The sequence below is a fragment of the Podarcis filfolensis genome (assembly GCF_964270895.1).
Source record: "Podarcis filfolensis genome assembly, chromosome: 5".
Taxonomy (NCBI): domain Eukaryota; kingdom Metazoa; phylum Chordata; class Lepidosauria; order Squamata; family Lacertidae; genus Podarcis; species Podarcis filfolensis.
In genome coordinates, this window is record NC_139608.1 from 76418432 (window position 1) to 76438573 (window position 20142).

The following is a 20142-nucleotide window of genomic DNA, read 5'->3' on the forward strand; positions in this document are numbered from 1 at the left end:
GATAGTGTAGACAGTCAGGAGGAGGAAGAAGATAAAAATAGGAAGAAAAAGAAAAGTAAAAAAGACAAGACAAGACTTTGAAACCCAACCAATATGGCAGATATGAAAATATTAAGCTGGAATGTAAATGGATTGAATGGAAAAGTAAAAGGAATTAAAATAGCACATATTTTAAAGAAACAAAATTTAGATATAATTTGTTTACAAGAAACACATATTGCTAAAAGTCCTAGATTATTAATAAACAAAGGACTTTGTTTGGAATTTGTATCATCAGACAGCACCAAGCAACGAGGAGTAGCTTTGTATATTAGGCCCAAATTTGAACCACAATTGTTATTTAAAGATGAATTGGGAAGAGTGATTGCGACACAAATGACAATACGGGGGGGAGGGGGGAGGTTGTAATTGCAGGAATATATGCCCTGAAGGAAAAGAAGGCTGATTTTTTTAAAGATTTAAAAAACAGGCTAATGAAGTACATGGACCAAAATATTATGTTAGGAGATATGAATGGAGTATTTTCTTTAGAGATGGACAGAACAATAAGGAAATCAGAGTCAAAAGAAGGGAAATTACCACAAACCTTCTTTGCAATGTTTGAAAATTTAAATTTAATTGATGCCTGGAGGTTTAAACACCCACTAGACAAAGAATATACTTTCCAGTCAGAAGTACATCAGTCGAGCAGTCGGATCGATGCTATATGGATCTCTAAGGAAATTCCCTTAATGGTAAAGTCAGCAGATATACTTTCCAAATACAAATCTATGGTTAAATTCTGTATATCGAGTAGTCCTAACACACATTTATGGAACACTTTTTTCTGTTTTATTGATCAAAATACTCAATGTACCTTCTCCATTGCCAATATGTTGTTTAATTTTGCTATACAAATTTGCAATGAAATCAATAACCAGTTTTTTCATACCAATTTGTAATCTTCCAACTCCTTTGGGTCAAGTCCATCAGGATTCCAGATTGCGCCATCTTTTTCTCCAATGGCAACACATTTTGCACCGTAACGATGAAGATACCTCATAGAATGCAATCCTACATTGCCAAATCCCTGTTAAGAGGAGAAGTATATTTAGGCTCAAGATCACTGTACAAATAAACGGGAGATATCAAAACCTTTGCTGGTTAAATCACAACCTACCGTATTTTTCACTTCATAAGATGCACTTTTTTCCTCCTAAAAAGGGGAAGTGTCTGTGCGCCTTATGGAGCGAATGTGTGGTCCCTGGAGCCAAATCACCTGAGTGTGATGTGTGCCGTTGCCCCGCCTTCCCTTTCCCCTGAAGCCCCAGGAAGGCCTCGCGCTCCTGGGCTGCTCTCTTTGAGAGAGGCTTTGCCAACGGCCTCCCTTTTCCCCTGATGGCTCTGGGGATGTTGGCTGGAGGATGGCGAGAAGAGGCAGCTGCCGACAGAGGGGAGAAAGAGGAGGGAGGCCAAGAAGCGGGGCGAAGGAAGAGGAGGTAGGTTGCTGCAAGTGGAGTCATGGTAGAGGGCAAAGGAGAGGCGGCAGCAGGTGCGTCTTATGGTCAGGTACGGGATTCACATTTCAGGGGATACCGTGTTTGTTACTGGGGATGTAAGAAATTAGCTGAAAGTTCATGAAAGATTTCACCATCACCCATTAAAGCAATGCGTTTAGTTTTCATAAAGGTTACACTGCAAGATACCGTATTTTTCGCCCTATAGGACGCACTTTTTCCCCTCCAAAAATGAAGGGGAAATGTGGGTGCGTCCTATGGGGCGAATACAGGTTTCGCTGAAGCCTGGAGAGCGAGAGGCTCTCGCTCTCCAGGCTTCAGGAAGCTCTGCGCAACCCTCCGGAGCCCGGCGCGAAGCCGCACCGGGCTCCGGAGGGTCGCGCAGAGCTGCCTGCATTAGGAAGCCTCAGTGCGCCCGGGCTTCGCACAGCTGTCCGCAAGTCTGGGGAGACCGGCGCGGCTCCCTAAGATTGCGGATAGCAGGCTCTTCTGGGGGCTGGGGTCGGGGGAAGCTCGGGCTTCCCCCGCGCCAGCCCCGTGCCTGGGGGGGGGGAAATAATTTTTTTCTTTATCCCCCCCCCCCAAAAAAAAAACTAGGTGCGTCCTATAGGGCGGTGCGTCCTATGGGGCGAAACATACGGTACTCAGTTTCAAGAATATTTCTTCCTCTTCCCAGTAGTTTGGAATGCTGATGCTGAACTCTTTAAGCTGGAGAAAAGGAGGTTTGGATCCTCCTAGAGGAAAATTCATATGGTTTTGGAACCCAATCCTAGATGTTTGCACTAGAATGACTACTTGGGATGCAAGTAAATTCGCACTAGCATATGCCATGCCTTGGCTGGATGCAGAGGAGTGGTGGGAGGCACCAAATGGGGAACCCCTAAGGAATCCCCCAAGGAAGAAGGATCAGAGCCTAGTGGAACAACGATGAGTGGTCAGAGGGAGAAGGAGCAGACTGGGAGGCGGTGTCAGAAGCAGAAGAGGTGACAGGGTCTAGTTAACAGGAAGAGGCTGCTGCAGGGCACATTTCAGACTCCAAGGCAGAAGCCAGTGAGTATTCCGCTCTTGCTCCAACCAGCTTCACTCCCATGTGGTCTTTATAACTCACAGAGAAATGAGACAAACAGAGCAGAGGGTGATTGTGTGCAGATGCAGCCTGAGACTGCGTAGGAAAGACCCTGGAGAGGAGGAGCCCTAGTGGGCACTGGGAAGGTGGGGACCTTCAGTCCTTGCAATTACTTCATCGGTGCAAGACCTCCTAGAAAATGTTTCAGAGACAAGTAGGCCAGAGCTGTGGTTGGTTTCCTTGAATAATTTCACTGGGTTCAGTTGATTTATTGTTTTGTTGCTGACCTACGCCAGACTCCAGCCCTGACAGTTTAGCAGTCTGTACAGCCTATTTCAGCTAATTTTTAAATCAGTTACTTCAGAGGGAAAAGGATGCAACCTACTTCCGGCTTTATTCAAGGACAAAGCTTGCCTGTCTCCATTTCCCCCCTTATTATTTCCCTGTTTATTTGGGCACAGACACACCCCATTTCAGCTCTACCAACACAAGCATTCCAGAGCGGCAGTGTGGGCATCCCTTTGTTTTCACAGGTCAGAATTCCCCTCTCGCTTATTAATTGGCAAAAATACAGTAACTCATTAGTACAACCCCATATTTAGTAAGGGCAACTTTCTACGTAGCTCTAAATAAAGGATTCTAGCAAGCAATACAAATACAAGTTTCTGAACTCTAGGTAACTGTAAAATTCAAAACTCTGACTGATACAATCATATTAGAAAGAAAAGTACTATTTGTGGCATTTACCCAGCACCACGGTTTTAGTTGCTCTTATTATTATGCTTGGCTGTTCATGAAATTTTATGGAAACTAGCTTGTCCTGAACCCTGGAATCCACTGAGATGAAGGGTAGGCTATAAATGCTTTTAATAAATGAATAAAAAGTTGTCTACTTTCAGACTACGCAGGTGGCACAAGACCTAGAATGCAGTACAGCAGCTACTGCATGTTCATGAAACCACCATACATTGGAGGTTGCTTTACAAAAAAGGGCCTATCTACAGAAGATACTGCTCCCAACATGACTGATATATAATGCACACAATTTTTTCTAAGCATTACACAAAGATTTTTTATGAAGACAGTTCCTGCAGGCTTAGTATCTGACACAATACAAAAGGAAAAAAGAAAAGGAGGGAGACCTCTTTACCAATGTCAATTACAGTGTCTGGTTTGGCAGAATCTGAATGTCATACTGTGTGCCACGTCTGTTTTTTAAAGTGCTAGCAATATCCCATGAGATGCATATTATCAGTTAAAGCTTTTCTCTCCAGTGTGGTTACTATTCTAGACAAAATTACCTGGATAGCAAACGTCTTATCCCCAAATCCTGGAGTCATTCCCAACAGACTCATATAGGATGCTTCATTAATGAAGTTCTCAATTCCATGGAAGACTCCACGGCCTGTGGCAGAGATACGACCATGTATACCACCTTGGCTTATTGGCTTTCCCGTGACACAAGCATGGGCATTAATGTCCTAAAAAGTAATAAAAAAGTTTAGTTAGGCTCATTCCCATGGAAAACATCTGTCAAAACATCTGAATTTTTATGTTAATGATGTCTAATGAGTTTTAGCTTCACTGAAGTCAACATATCTAGTTGTTGCTCCTGCAAACAAATCAGTTTATCACAATACTGTACTTTCACCAATTTAAAGGCATTTGCATGACATAGGATGCCTTGAGGATCTGCTTACTGCCCAGCAAAGTGCCATGTAATAAATTTAGCAGAAATATTAATGTAAGTGCCAGAAAGAAGAGATACCAGATTACTTAAGATCACCTTGACATATTTTTAAACAGCTTTTTAATTAGAGTTTACATCAGTGTGCATTTGCTCAAGGGGTGGATTTGGTTCACAGCAGGGTTTTGACAAGTAAGGACACACACCAGTGATTTCTGTGAATGGGTACACCCAAGTTTTTAATGGTTCATAAATGTCATTTGCACCCTTTAGGTAACGGAACAGCTTCCTCATAGTTCACTTATTGATTCAATGTATCTTAAAAAGCATGTTAGTCTAGCTTTGCTACCCTGCTATATTAAAACAAGCTTATAAGAAATCCCAATTAAACTATGCTTAAAATATTATCCACTTTGGGTAGACTTTGTCGACTTTGTAATAGCACATAAGAGGATCTGAACCTTCTATGGGCAGTTTACAACTAAATCAGCCAAAGCTGTTTAATCACCTTTAAAATAATCTGGCAACGGGAACATAAAATACAATTATTTGAAAACTATTAGCATAATCCTTTAATTTGTTAAAAGCCCAGGCAGATATCTGAGCCTATGCATAGCAGGGTTACTCTTCTAATTATATACTTCTTTCTGCACTTTTTTTGTTTCATCCTCTTTTTTTCAGATTCTTTTAAAACAGCTGAAGCATGTTTCACTGCTCCCTCAATGAAAACAAAGCAGAGAGGGGCTGGCTGGTTAATTTGTAGTTTAGCACATGTGTATTCATTACACAAAGGGTGAGTTAAACATGAAGACCACCACAAAAAACTGGCAGTCTGGTGTCAAGTTCACTGTGTGCTTCCATAACACAGGGCTGCCACTGGAGGGAACACCTCCCACAAGCGACAGATGGAAAGCTTATTCCCCATCTTACCAACGTTCTGGACAATTTGAACTTCCTTATCAACAAACTTCCATTTCCTTCCATTTTTCAACTGCCTCTTCATTTCTAAATCTACTTTTTGCAGGAGCCCCTTAAAACTCTCAGAAGCATTCTTCTTCTTGCTACGCCTTAGAACAACATCTGACTCATAGCATAAAACTATTTTCTTTTGCTGATGACTCATATAAGAATTGCTTCATTCACAAGTGAGCATTAGTGTTTTTTCTCATAGCAAGTGCATCTGGGATTACAATCCCACAACCACAGGACCTAGTCCATAAACCTGCTATATCACACAACAGTGTGGAGTGTTGTGCTTGGCACACCTAGAGTGCAGGGCATGAACAGGGACAAGATACTGCATGACTCAACTGGTCTGGAAGCAGCTGTGGCTCCACAGGCAGGTTGGCACCCAACACTTTGGTTGGGAGCTGTTGCACCTACAACAGAATCAATGGGTGCTGCAGAGCAGCTTGGCCATTTCTAGCTTGTCAAGATTCAGGTGTCTGTGCTGAACTGGGAAAGGACATTTGAGGATCACCATCAGAATGTTTTATAGAAAGCCAACTAGATTGACTTACAGCTAAGATGTCACTCATGTTTTTGGGAATGGGAAATTAAACTGCAAACTGTTACCCAAGATTGCTTTAACTAGTTTTCTATCGGTAGCATGTGACAAAACTCTTCTTGAATATACAACGAACGACTCTGCCAACTCCTACTTATTGCAAGCTTTTGGACCCCACAAAACACTTTCATGCATGCCTATCTATGCACTTTTGAAAGCAGAAGTTCATACAAGACTACAGAACTAAGCTTTTTCACTTTAAATGCACGTGAGGCATGCCACACTGTTGCTTCAAAAAGTTAGGCAATACTTGAACTGAAAATGAACTGGGTTTACAATTCAATTTGACTAACCTTGAAACACCAAGTCTCAAACTAATTCCTAGGGCAACACATTGCATGAAACAATTACTGAGCTAGAGATTTTCAACTGACACTTAAAACCTGCAGGTTTGCAGAGAATTATTAACTAAGTTACCCCAATACTTATGTTTTGCCTGTTTTTAGGCATCCGATGCCCAGAACTAACATGCAAACATTCCCAGGGACGAAAAATCTCTTAGAAGTAGTGCCTTGAATCACAAGATAAAAGAGGAAAACAAAAACTGTACAGGGACACTGGTCTACTGCCCTGAATACTAAAGAGTTTGCTACAGTAGAATTTAATCACAGCAACATGCTTGTGGGCCAAGAAAGATTTTAAGTCTTAACACTTCTCATTGCTTTCTACTTTGAGTTTATTAGTATCTTTATTGTTTTGCCACTCAACTTGCAAACAAAGTATAAATTGAATGTAACAGGCTGAATGAAGAAGCTGCTCCAGAAACTTGTTTCCATAGCCACCTTGAACAAGCAAAATGTTAACTCACAGCAATCTAGCCAAAGGAGCTGTGGAATAATTCAAAAGCTTTCTCATGCATGAATAATTAAGAACTCTCAAAGGCCAGCCTGTTGTATCCTGAAAAAGAAACACTTTTCCTGTTGTGGTATAAATTCTGACAGGGAATTCAAACTGCTTTACCAGGAGGCATACTTCTGTATTCTCGCGCCCTGTTATTCAGAGATGAGCAAGTGTTAAATGGAAAGAGGCAAAACAAAGCCAGCCTTGCAGGACGTATAACCACCACAATTATTTTTCTATTGAGAGACTAAGGGTCCACCTCCAGTTATACTACAATGAATAAAAATATACAGCGGTACCTCTAGTTATGAACTTAATTCATCCCAGAGGTCCGTTCTTAACCTGAAACTGTTCTTAATTAGAGGCGTGCTTTCACTAATGGGGCCTCTTGCTGCCACTGCGCCGCTGGCACACAATTTCCGTTCTGATTCTGGGGCAAAGTTCCGAACTCAAGGTAACTCTTAGCAGAGTTTGTAACCTGAAGCGTTTATAACTCGGGGTACCACTGTATAGACAGCTTTAGAGTGAATTTGACCACTGGCCAGTACTACTCCAACTTGCAGCAGCTGGACAAAATCTCAGGAATAGGCCTTCCCCATCACTGCAATGATTTCATCCCAATAATCAAGATCCCTGTGTGACTCCCAGCTACTATTTTCTGACTGGTTCCAGTTGGTGGTTGCAGGAATGAGTAGCTCAGAGGCCTGAATCTCATTTTATGAATAGGCCTGAATAGCAATATTCAAGAGACTCCCTGAACACACAGAACTAGTATACAACAGAACAGAATTTGACCCAGCCTTTTCTTAGCATGATTTTTCCTTGGTTTATACATTACTGCAGAGGTAGACAACTGGGTGCCCTTCAGATGTTAGGCTCAGAACTCCCATCAGTCCCACTAGCATGGGACATAATTTCACCAGAGATTATGAGTGTTATAGTTCAACAACATCTGGAAGGCACTGCATTAGAGTAACATTAGGTATACGACTCTATAATGCAAGAATTAAGATTGGGGGAACAGGTTGTACTATCATATGTAAAAGTACCTGGGAGCTGCAACAGGCCTTAGCTTCTCATGTGTACATGCAATAGAAAAACTCAAGTATGGCTGTATATTATGGGAACATTATGGCTCATAGAATGTAGCCACACTAACTTCATCAATGTGTGAAGCTACCCAAATTTTTTAAACAGCACCAATTTAGAATTAAACAACAGCCCCAAGATGTACTGAAACAGAAGTAATTACAATTGTTTTACTCTGCAATATATAAAAGCATCAAGCAACTGCTATAGCAGCTTTTACTAGTTTTGTACATTCAAAACTAACGCCAAAATTCTATCAGGAATAAGACTCAAGTAGCAATACAAATGACTGTGGTGCCGGCTTGTTAAAACGTGATACAAGCCTTCTGCATTGTATTGCATATGCAAAGTATCACATATCTGTTAGTCATAGTGCTTAAGATTATAGAAATGGTAAATGTTGCACAATTGGCAAAATGGGTTGACTAATTCTGCCTAGATTAAAGCGTGTGCCTTCACTCAGAACTTACATAGTGTCCTATGGTATTGGCATAGGTGTCTGCAATCCAGGACATCTCCCTCTCACCTGTGCTCATGTCAGGAGCAGGCACATCAACACCAGGCCCTGCAGGCAAGATTAAAACCATCAACACCAGTCTCAATTGTATCAATTTACAGCCAACCTTAAGTGATCAATATCATAGCAACTCTTACACCGTTTTGTGAACTACAATACAGTACAGTACAGTACTGGTTTGTGCTTTATAAACAATGAATCAATATTTCTTATGATGCACCCACATTTTGGAGGCTGCTTGGAAGACTTCTGGATCAGATGATTAATTATCATCATCTATACACCAATGCAGCAGCACTGTATACTAGAGCCACATGTGAGGTTAAGTGGAACCATTCCTGGCTTTTCACATGCTCCATATTACTGAGATGTTTGTGTCTCACGTTAATATGACTCAGGACCAAGTTTGTGTTACTCGGTTTACTCTGGGAAAAGGTATTTAATGCTTTCCTCTAATTTTCTCCATGGTTTTGGCGTGAAAGTGCATTTAGGATTACTGGCAGCCTAGAATCCCTGTACAGTCAAACCTCGAACTGAATGTGCTTCGGGTTGAGCGCGTTCGAGTTGCGCTCCACGGCAACCCAGAAGTAACAGAGCATGTTACTTCCAGGTTTCGCCACTCGCGCATGCGCTCAAAATAATGTCACGCGCATGCGCAGAGAAATGTGACTGGCGCAGACGTGCTGTCGCGTCTTGCGTTCCATTCGGGATGCAAACGGAGCTCAGGAACGGATCCCATTCGCATCCCGAGGTACCACTGTACAGTGTTTTTTTGAAGAAATATCTTTAAGCAGGAAAACAAGGCAAAGATAACAATAATTCATTTCCAGAAGTATTTTCCTGTTAGACCAGAAGCAGTTCAGTTCTTTGCAGTATTTCTCATGTAGGGACAAGCCCCTTTTTACAGAGTTATGTCTGGTTATGAGAAGCCATTCAAAATTTTATGGATGGGGGGGAATTCACATCAAAAAAATGGAAACAGAACAATTCACACTCTAGGGAAACTTATAAGGGACATTAGTAAAGGCTGGAAAACACAGTATAAGATAGTCATTTCTGAAACCATCGGGTTATTTTGGAAAGCTATGACAAAGCCTTGTTTTTTGGTTGCTACAAGGTGGAGCTTCAATTTCCTTCCTCAACTTCCTTTAAAACTGGCACAACTTCGACCAGCGTGAAAAAGCTAACAGTAACAAAATTGCTCTGAATAGCAAACTGACCAGGTTAAGAAGAGCTATTTTGCTACGTTTGCACAGCTGTTAGCTACTCAGGTGCAATTCTGGGGCCATAGAATGAAAGCATTAACTCTGCACAAAGCAAATAGTGTTCAGAATTATTAGGAAAGAAAGCAAAAATAAGTGACAGCTGCTGAACAAGTCTATGCTACATCTACATGCAAACATGTGCAACCCTGGCCACAACCACATCAACAAGGTCTTGTTATATTTGAAAAATATACAAAAGCAACTAAATACTCTGGAGTATGCCAACATCTTTCTTTTCAAGTAGGGATGACCAACAGCAACTAGATCTGAGCCATAAAGCAGTTTTGCATGGTCCCCAACTGGCACTACTAAAATTTAATCAAGGTTTGGTAAATTTTTAACCAAATATCACACGGCAAAGCCCTTACTAGAAAAGTTATGTTGCTCTTATGGTACGGTCTGACCGCCTATGAGTGGGTCAGAAGATGTGTATATGTCAGTGCAATATACTATGGACCTTGGGCTAAAGTATAAAGTCAACCTCTTGGATTCAGATATTGGCAATCCCTGTTTTAAGTAAAGACCATGTGGCTTAAGCTTAGAGAAAAAAGAGGCAAGGGGAGTTTCAAAAGGAACAGATAATGGGTTAAATCTGAAAGTAAGTTAATGGAACGAAAGATTCCCATCCTCCCTTTTTCCAGCATGCCCTTTCCTCCATCCCACATGATAAAGGAGAGCCCCAATATTGGACAGGTTACTAAATAAAACTCCACTGTATTATAAATATGAGAGCTCTACTCAGTGACTGGATGGAAGGTGTTATCTGGCAAGTCACTCAATTCTCACTGGGGAAGTAACCCTGTGTCTGGGCTGTACCACTTCAAACAATATGGGGGAATTGGCATGACTGGGTACACCTCCATAAACAATAACTCTTTGCGCTTTGGGAACCAGCAGGTCAAAGAGAAGCTAAAACTCTTCTCGGCATTCAGTCACAAGAATCTGCAATCAGAAGTGGTGCAGCCCAGACACAGTCTAACTTGATAGATTTGTTGGAGGAAAGATACAAAGCACTTTGGCATTTCTGCATGTACCTAGAGGTGATAAATGCAACAGTTACACTGTGGTGCATGAGTTACTCAAAGCATGCTAAGCAACTACTAAAACCTTTCTGGAGAGATAAAGGCAGAAAATGCTGCTGAGCCATCTTTCTCATAGCAATTGTTACAGCAGTTGCTGCATAACGTACCAATAAAGCCCTTCTTTGCGAGTTCTATGGTAAACCGTCTTGTGATTTTTTCCAATTCATTATCCTATAACAAAAAAGCAGTTACGGTCCAGGTCGCAAGACATCAACCATTAATGTCATATGTTAAAGATTTTACCAAGAAAAACATTCAACAATACTTGTGTTTCCATTGCTTATGTGCTCTTAGTCATACTACAACAACTCTGCTTGGTGTAGGGGACACATCCCCCCAGTTACATTGTGCTTGAAACATTCCAAGCACCTTGTAAATGCAGTGCAACTATGGGAGTAACCTCTTAATCCAATCTCTGGATCTAAACTTGGAACAGCAGGAAGGAGACATGGGATTGACCCCAACCTTGCAATGAGTTTGAGGAACAGTGAAAACATCCAGCTCTTCCGGGGGGGGGGGGGGGGAGAGCAGTGTCTTGGTGAATTTAAATGTTTGGTTAGCTAACAAGGTCAGCCAAAATCTGTGGACCCCTGTAAATAAATTTAAGCAATGTAACCTTTTACACAGGAGATTCTGAAACACCTTACTTGTTTTAAAACCTTAAATTGCGAATACATTGCCTATGTTTCATTCCTCAACATGCTAGAGAATACAAGATTTCCACCCCTACTATAGCAGAGTTATTTCTCAAACTTACCCAACCTAAGCATGCTGGTTAAAAGATTTCTGTCAGATTGGAACTTACTGTATAATTTCTAGGATTGATCTTTACACCAGCCTTTGCACCACCAAACGGCACGTCTGAAAACAAATGTTTGTGCTTAAGTTAAACAAGAATACAAAACTTGCAAAATAAGAGTAGGGGTAAATGATGGGGAAAACAGAACCTGCCACTACTGGTGATGAGTATTTGGCATTTTCTATTTTTATTTATTAACAAAATAATATATATACCGCCCTCTTGCAAAACGTCACAGTGGCGTACAGCAACATAAAAAGCCTTTAAAAGCAATGCAGATTGTTACTGGCACTGAATCACAAATATATGGAGATAAATAATAGAAAGTGAAGAATTTTGCCGAGCCCAAATTCCCACATTTCGAAGCTGGGAAAGAAAGCAGGGGAAAGACTATAGGACCCTGAGATATAATCCTAATCCCTCCTTAAGAAGAGAACACCCAAACTAGCCTATGTGTGTGTTTTAAAACAATGAATTAAGTCTGACTTATGAATTAGTGGGGCTTAACAGGCAGCTTTGGCACCATATAAATTGTAGGTTGATTTGGTGTGTTCCCAAATCCTGTTAATCAGTAAATATGGTTATTCCCCATATAAACCCTCTCTACTCCCAACACATCCCACTAATTTTGCCCTGTTAGAAAGTTCACAAAAGTTACTAACTGGCAAAGAATGTTTACTAGACTGCTGGGATATGGCAGAGAAGGGATGAGTTCTGTCATTTCTGCAGCAGTTATATTTCTAGGTTGGGTGTGAAGGTGGCTTTTCTTCTCTGGCAGTCAGCTTGGTTTCCATGCTGGGCATAGAAGAGGGTTGAAGTGATCCATATTCTCTCCACAAGCCAATTTCCCTAGCTGCATGCAACTCTTTGTTGCCCATGGCTAACAGGCAAGTGCTTAAATAAAGGCTATGCTAATTCAATGCTAAACCTAAATTTCTTCTCATTTTAAGCAGATAACTGCTTCACTGAAACATCAAATGAAGAACAGTTGGAATTAAATATTTAATATATAATAAATACGTAAGTAGCCCATCTCATATTCTAATGTAATGCTTGAGATTTAAGTTTGACATGGCCTCAAGATTCTTAAATAGCATTGGCAATGACTGAACGTACATGGACCTTTACAAACATCACTTACCCACTACGGCACATTTGTATGTCATTAGAGAAGCCAAAGCTTTCACTTCATCGACACTCACTTCTGTACTGTACCGAATACCTGCAAGGAAAACAATAAGCCAACTTAAATTTTCATAGTCAAGTAGAAACAAGCCTCAAGGGCTAAGAATTAAGTGCCATTTGCACAAGAAGCATTGCAAAAGAATCACTGTGAAAAAGTCCCACACAAGCAATTTTTCAGTTCTTTGGAGACAGACAAAAAACATCCCAAATTTGTATGCAGCAAAGGTATCCAAGAACTAAAATACTGCGTACTTTGGGTCTATGGACCACAATAAAGCTGTGTGTGGATTCAAGGACTAAAACTGAATACCCTTCCTTGATTAGTAGCAATTAATAAATATGCCAAGAAGCTCACTGACACAATCTGTCCTGAATGTTTGTGCTACCCACTCTAAGGAAGTTTTTAATGTTTGACTGTTTAGAGTATTTTGCTAGATGCTGCCCAGAGTGGCTGAGCAACCCAGTCAGATGGGCAGCATGTAAGGAATAAAATTATTATTATTGGTTAACACCCCTGCAATTCTGGCATTGTTTTGCAGTGTTACAGGCAAAGAACTGGTACACTCCAATTCTAGCCCTTATGCACTGGAGCAAAATGCTGTCTTCACATTTGGTTGTTAGTGTGTGGTTTGGAAATTACTACCATATGCAGGAAGCTGTTCCTCAAGAGGCTAGTTTTGGTTGCTTGGAATACCTGAAGCCACAATATGAATAATTTCCACTTTAAAGAAAAAGAATTCTCCCCCTTCATTTTGATATTACAGTGACTTAACAAAATCTAAAATCTAAACAAAATTTATTATCCTTTGCCTTTTGTGAAAGGGGCTGAGCAATGACCTACGAATTACTTCCTCTTGATATACACTTGCTCTGGGAGAAACAAACAATTGGAAGGTGTCACTTTAGCCAATATATATATTTCTAGGGAAAGCCTACAAAGAAAGGTCAGCTAAATGAGGTTTCAATGCTGTACAAAAGTGGCTTCTAGAAACTCCATTTGTATTTAAGAAACACAAAATCAGCTCAAATGATTCCTCTTTCAATTCTGCATCTAGAAAGTAAACTAATTGTTTAACTATAATACATGAAAAATTAGTGTTAAGACAGGACATGCTGCCTTTCTCAAGGAACTACTTGAACCATAAGTTGTGATGTTGTTGCCATTAAGAAAATATAAGTGCAGGACCATTGATAGTTGAGACAGTACAATGAAACAAGAGCCATCCACACTGTTCTGCGTAGTTGCTGCATTCTGAATATGGGTATTCCCTTGACAACTCTGGTATCATTTGCTGGAGAAGAAATGTTTCAGTTTACATTCACCTTCATTTCTGAAGCCAAGCTAGTAACTGCATATGGAGGAAAGAGATGAACTACTTTTTAATGATAACATGCCTGGAATGTACAAGGGCATACAGTATTGCAGTGTTTGTTCTAGCTGGAGTCAACATTTCATCATTCCAGTCTTTCGGAAGCACATTAATCGGAGGCATGCCTGCTGTCTGCTAGCACGCTTAGGGTTGCCCAATCCCCTGAGCAAGGTAGCAAGTTCAGTAACTGTCACGACAAGTTCATTCCAGCAGTTAGAAATTTACCAAGTTGGATCCACAAGGCAGGTTGTTTTTTTTTAACAGTGAGATACTGTACTGTTTTGTACTGAAAATGCCACCAATACCCTTAGAAAGCAAAAGCAGCAATTCAATACTTGAGAACCCAAACTACACTGTATATGCATTAGAATCATTCAATACCTGGGCACCCTAGATAAGGATATACATATTAATTTGAGTATTAATTTCAGTCTTAGTTTTCAGTCAACTTATTATTCTTTCCAGTTTGACTGGAACCAAAGACTAGGACCCAAAGAACTATGGGAGTAGTATGTGAGCTCAAAAGACAGTTTCCAAGAGGTAGAACATTCACCCACCCCCAAACCCACATAAAAAAACTTTTCTAAACCTGCTGAACTAGTGCAAGCCCCTTGTATATGTAGCTCTCCTGAATCACAATTAAGGCTGGAATATTTCCAGCTGCTTGGTGCTAGAATCAAATGTTTAGTTGATAATCCTTTAAAGACCTGGGGGAGGGGATCCTTCAATTTCTTTGGTATTTAGACAACTTAATATCAGGGATTCTTCAGCACTGCTAGAGCCTATTAAAATTAATTCTCAAATAAATATACAGTACTTACATGAACTATCTCATTTATTTAAATGACCAAACTTCAATAAATGAAGGAGTTTCATAAACTGCAATTTGAGACAAAATCCATTCAGCTTTGGACCATCTGCAATTAGGTGCACTACAGAATACGGAAGACAACTAATCTTCAATAGAATAAGACTGTATGTAATGTCTCTCTGGCAGCTACGTTTGTTACACCCTACTATGGAACTGGAGCTAATTCAGAAATAGTAGGTTACAGATGTAGTGCATGAAGGTAAAGACCATTTTTAGCTATTGTAGTCATATTCCCAAGTGAATTTGACTAGTCCAGAGCGCAAGCAGCTTCTGTGCAATCAATTCCATCTCTAAGTAAAACAAATAAAATATTATTGAATATGATGCAGCTGTAGTGCATATAGCAAAAAGGGAAATGGACGATAAATGATACATTCATGAAATGGTGGTGCATTGATATGTAGGAGTTAAGTAGCCATATCTTTATGTTTAAAGTGCTGTGGATGTTTAAATATCAGCAAGTATAGACTTTACTGTACTTAAAAGAGCCTAGAAAACTGCTTCAGGTATTCTGTGCAAGGAAGCTAGTTGCTCATAACTGCAATACCTCAAGGACCACCTCTTTCCATATGAACCTACCTGGACCCTGAGATAATGTTCTGAAGCCCTTCTTCGTGTGCCTCCTCCTTGAGAGGTGTGGAGGGTGGCAACATGAGAACGGGCCTTTGTTTGCAGTGGAATGATCTCCCCAGGGAGGTTCGCGTGGTGCCTACATTACACACTTTTAGGTGCCAGGCAAAAACATTCCTCTTTAACCAGGCCTTTGGTTGATTGTCATCCAATGCCCTTAAAAAATGGGGGGGGGGCATTATTTGGTTTCTGTTTTTATTATGATTATGTAGTCTACATTTTTATATTGCAATTTTATTTTGTGAATCACCCTGAGGCCTGTGGGCATAGAGTGGTATATAAATTATCATCATCATCATCATCATCATCATCATCATCACTGACCCATTCAACTCAGCTACTGAATAAGATTCCACAGCAAACTGCCACCCTCATAGATTGTAGCGGTACCAACTGCTAGGAGCTTGCTATGGCTTTTCCCAACTCCCATTTGAAGTACTACAGAAAACTGCACAGTAGTTTGACAAGAGACCATAATGGACCACAAAGAACATGTGCTCCAATGAGCAGCTTAGCTCTGCAATACCATCTCAAAGTACCTGCAAAATTATCACCTATAAGTCAAGCTGCGACTAGGTGAGACAGTGGTTCAAATAACCTCTCAGTCAAATCACTGTCTTTGTTCCCGATCAGCAAAGAAGGAAAATAACTATATTGTGTGTGTTTGGCAATGCATCTAGGTTTATCAACATGACATGTAATTTTAAACAGCCCAATCTGTTGCATCAGCATACCAAAAAGGTTAAAATGTTGTATCTTGGCATTATCTGTTTGACGGAACACCAGAAGACTAAAAAGAAATAAGGCAGGAGGATCTTGTTACTGATAGCTCACTGATACTTTGTTTTTAACCAAGTAAGCTATGAAAATTACCCACTGTTTTATGAAGCTAAACAATGAGCTCCATTGGAAAAGTGCTGAAGGGCAGGGGCAAGGCCCCTACATGGAAGTTACACAGCAAAGTTAACATTTCTTATTTGGTTGTGCACAATACTGTTATAACTCCTAAAACTCAAAGACGAGGAGACAAGATGCTTTTCTGTAAAAGACTTAAATGACTCATAGCTATGCAAAATACTTTCCACTTGAACCAGCAAAGAATCTTACTTGTTCAGGGATTTTCCTTCCCTGGCACACCCAAAAATGCAAGTTATCTTAGAAAGACATTGTGATTTATTAACAACTGATTCACCTCCTTTGCAATGGAACAGTAGTGAAAGTTACTCTGGAATCATCAGCAAACTTGAGAGCAATCCTGTGACTTCTGCTTATGAAAGGAAGAATAAACTATAGAGTTTTAAAATATGTATTTCACATATTTTTCCCCTATGGCTGTCTCCATATCAACACACCCAAACTAGGTTAGCTACTCTCAAAAGAAAAAGATTTTTTTTAAAGTAACATATATTGCTACACGCATCACAGACATAAGAAAGTAGAGAAAGAGGGATCATTTAAAAGGTAACCAAGTTTAAGTGACAATAAATAGCAATGATGGGGACATAATGGTGGCAGCAGGAGGCCCCATTAGCTAAAGTGGTGCTTCAGGTTAAGAACAGTTTCACGTTAAGTACGGACCTCCGGAACGAATTAAGTACTTAACCTGAGGTACCACTGTATTTGGTTTCCCTATACAACACCAAGCCACACTTGAGTGATCTGGATTTAATACTATTTAGACATTGCTAGATATACACACATTAGGTATTTTTTTAGTAATAAAATCTTAATTGAAAGGAAAAGTGAAGATGGTTGCATTGACAATAAGAACCTTCTAAGTATGAACACAGGACAAAACAAGTTGGCCAATTTGTTTCTGCTTGTGGGATTTCCATAGGCATCTGGTTAGTGAGAACTAGATGTTGGACTAGTTGGGCTTTCAACCTGATCCAGCAGGGCCCTTCTGTTTATGTTTATGACATGAGCAAATGAAGTTGCCACCATACAAAGCCAGACTAATGCACCATCTAGCACAGCACCATCTACTCTAACTGGCAACAGCTCTTCAAGGTCTCAAAGATGAATCTTTCTTGAACTTGTTTTTTTCATACAGAAAGTCCCATGTACTCTATCACGGATTTATGACTCATGTTCTGTAAGTACTACGACCACTCATAACCATATGAAACTAATCGTATGAAGCTAATGGAGTGTCAGATCACTATTGCCCATTGCAGCAGCCTCTACACAGCCTTAGGGAAGGGACAGCCAACATCTTATTAGGCAACAGGTAGGCAAATACCCCACAGCACATAAGGACAAGTCGTGTCATCAATGAATTAAAGAATCACACTGGAGTCTGCCAATCTGAAATTGTCTGTTTCCCTATTATATACATTTTTAAAAAACTGTATAGTGCAATCTGAAGAGTACATGACTGCCAACATACACAGGCATCACTTTATTGAGGCCAAACTCAATTTAAGAATGGATGAGAAGGCAAAAAGTTCAGAATGCTGGGGTCCATACTAGAAATCTATAGGATTTAATTGTTCAGCAGGTTCATGGGAGGACAAACTACCTTTATATCAGTATTTCCAAATTTGTTTTGTTTTATGCACACTATAAAGAATATATGGTTCACTGAGTAAACAAACAGCATTTGAGATTTAATTATCAGCAGTAATTCAAAAGGCAGCAAGTGATATAAAATTATGTAGTTAGAAACAAGTAACCATTTGCAGTTTAATTTTTATGTTGTGCTCCAGCAGAGACACTTGCAGTTATTAATCTAGTATTGGTTAAAACTGCTACGACTTTAAATATATTACATACCAATATGCAAGGCTGACAGGATTTAAGATCCCCTGTTTGAACAGGATCTGAAGTCAATCATCTACTCTTGCTGACAAAAGAATCAGCACAGATTTGTTCATCACTATAGGATCAAGAGTTTACTTTCAGGTCCTGAATCTGTTGGTCTAACAAGCTTTTTATGAGACGTACAGACAGAGTCAGAAGTTTGTTGCACATTGCTAACTCCTACTTCCTGTAGTGGATACATTTAGTTCTCTAGGCAGCTGTCTATATGATTAACAAGAACAGCTGTAGTTTCCCGTTAAGCACCGCCTCGAAGCACGCAGTCAAACAGGCAAAGTGAGATCTTGGGAAAATTTTGCATTTCTTTATATAAATGACGACTTTTTATATAAATTATCTTATTTGTATTAATGAATTACATTATGTGCCATGTGTTACATCAAACAGGATTTCTTTTATTAGTCACTTATATAAAAAAGAACCCAGCAGTTTCTATCTGCTTCCCACCACAAGTATGGTAGAGCAGGGTGTGTTATATGTGAGAGTTTGGGGGGGGGGGGGTAGCCAGAACACCATGTTGCTTCAAACCACAAAATCACTAGGTGCATTACTATATCTCAGTATGCCAGCTCTGATATGGCAATGCTATCTACCTTACAGAGTTGTTTAGATTATTAAGATAATGTGTTAAAGTACGTTGATCACCATAGAAGAAAGGTTCTCAAATTGTGGTCTATCAATCATCCGTGTGTGAGCACGATTCTGGTGAGTGATGGAAAGGCTGCTTCTGTACGATTCCCTCCCCCCCCCCCCCCAGATGGGGGTAAGTGCTTTTAGACTAGGGACAAATTTATCCAATAAGCAAACAAGGCACTATAGCCCCTAGAGCAGGGGTCAGCAACCTTTTTCAGCCATGGACCAGTCCACCATCTCTCAGACCATGTGGTTGGAAAAGAAAAAAAAATGAACGAATTCCTATGCCCCACAAATAACCCAGAGATGCATTTTAAATAAAAGCACACATTCTACTCATGTAAAAACACGCTGATTCCCGAACTGTCCGTGGGCCAGACCTAGAAGGCAATTGGGCCACATCCAGCCCACGGGCCTTAGGTTGCTTACCCCTCCCCTAGAGCTTATGATTTTCCTTTGATGCAGTTTACTACTTTCTGGGGGAAAAAAAAAAGATTACCAGAAGGGGACCTTCTCAGCAGCTTAGTCCAAGTCCCGCACTGTAATTTTCATACTACAGCACTGGTTGTAATGATGTTGGTATGAAAGAAAAATGTTTATAAAGTGGTCCACCAAGACTACCAAGCTGTCAACAACAAAAGAGAGCTTGAAAACTGCTTCCCTAGAAGCACTACATAAATACTCAGTATGAGCTCCTTAAAAGAGCCACAGTTCTATGGTAGATCACATGCTTTGCATGCAGAATGTTCCAAATTCAGTGGCCTTGAATCTCCAATTACAGGGCCTCAAGCAGCTGAAAAAACCTTTGTTTTTAGAAAAATTAACAAGTGAAGCACTCTAAATTTCACCGAACATCTGACATCATAACCTTAGTAAAGAATAAAAATAATTCAAAATCCTTTGACTGATTAACATTTCAATGTATGCAAACCTTTAAAAAAATCCACCACTTTTGACCTTTTGACTTTAATCTTCTGAGTATTTAACACTGATCCTGGTAAACAGCAGGTCTTATCTTTCAGCTTAGTAGTTGTTCCGTCCTAGATTAATGATTTCTTTCAGCTATGCTGACAGCAAACAGCCAAAGCCAAATTTTGTTTAGTATCCAAGCATCTACTTGAAGCTCAAACATTTACTTTATCCTATCTACCCCAAAGGATCGAGCGTATTTATTTTTTAAAATCATAAGTAGGCCCCAATACTGGTGTTTCTAAGTAAATTTTCC

General features: G+C 40.1%; 1 protein-coding gene across 1 annotated transcript in view; it reads right to left on the reverse strand.

Annotated features, from left to right (window-relative positions):
- Window positions 1–20142, reverse strand: part of GLUD1 (glutamate dehydrogenase 1) — a gene marked incomplete at its 5' end in the record, with an annotated part of 35362 nt that overhangs the window by 9510 nt on the left and 5710 nt on the right. The window contains 6 exons of the mRNA XM_083614770.1: window positions 932–1069; window positions 3864–4043; window positions 8216–8310; window positions 10717–10780; window positions 11415–11470; window positions 12550–12630. Of these exons, the coding sequence (XP_083470896.1) occupies window positions 932–1069; window positions 3864–4043; window positions 8216–8310; window positions 10717–10780; window positions 11415–11470; window positions 12550–12630 (614 nt within the window). The remainder of the gene's footprint in view (window positions 1–931; window positions 1070–3863; window positions 4044–8215; window positions 8311–10716; window positions 10781–11414; window positions 11471–12549; window positions 12631–20142) is intronic.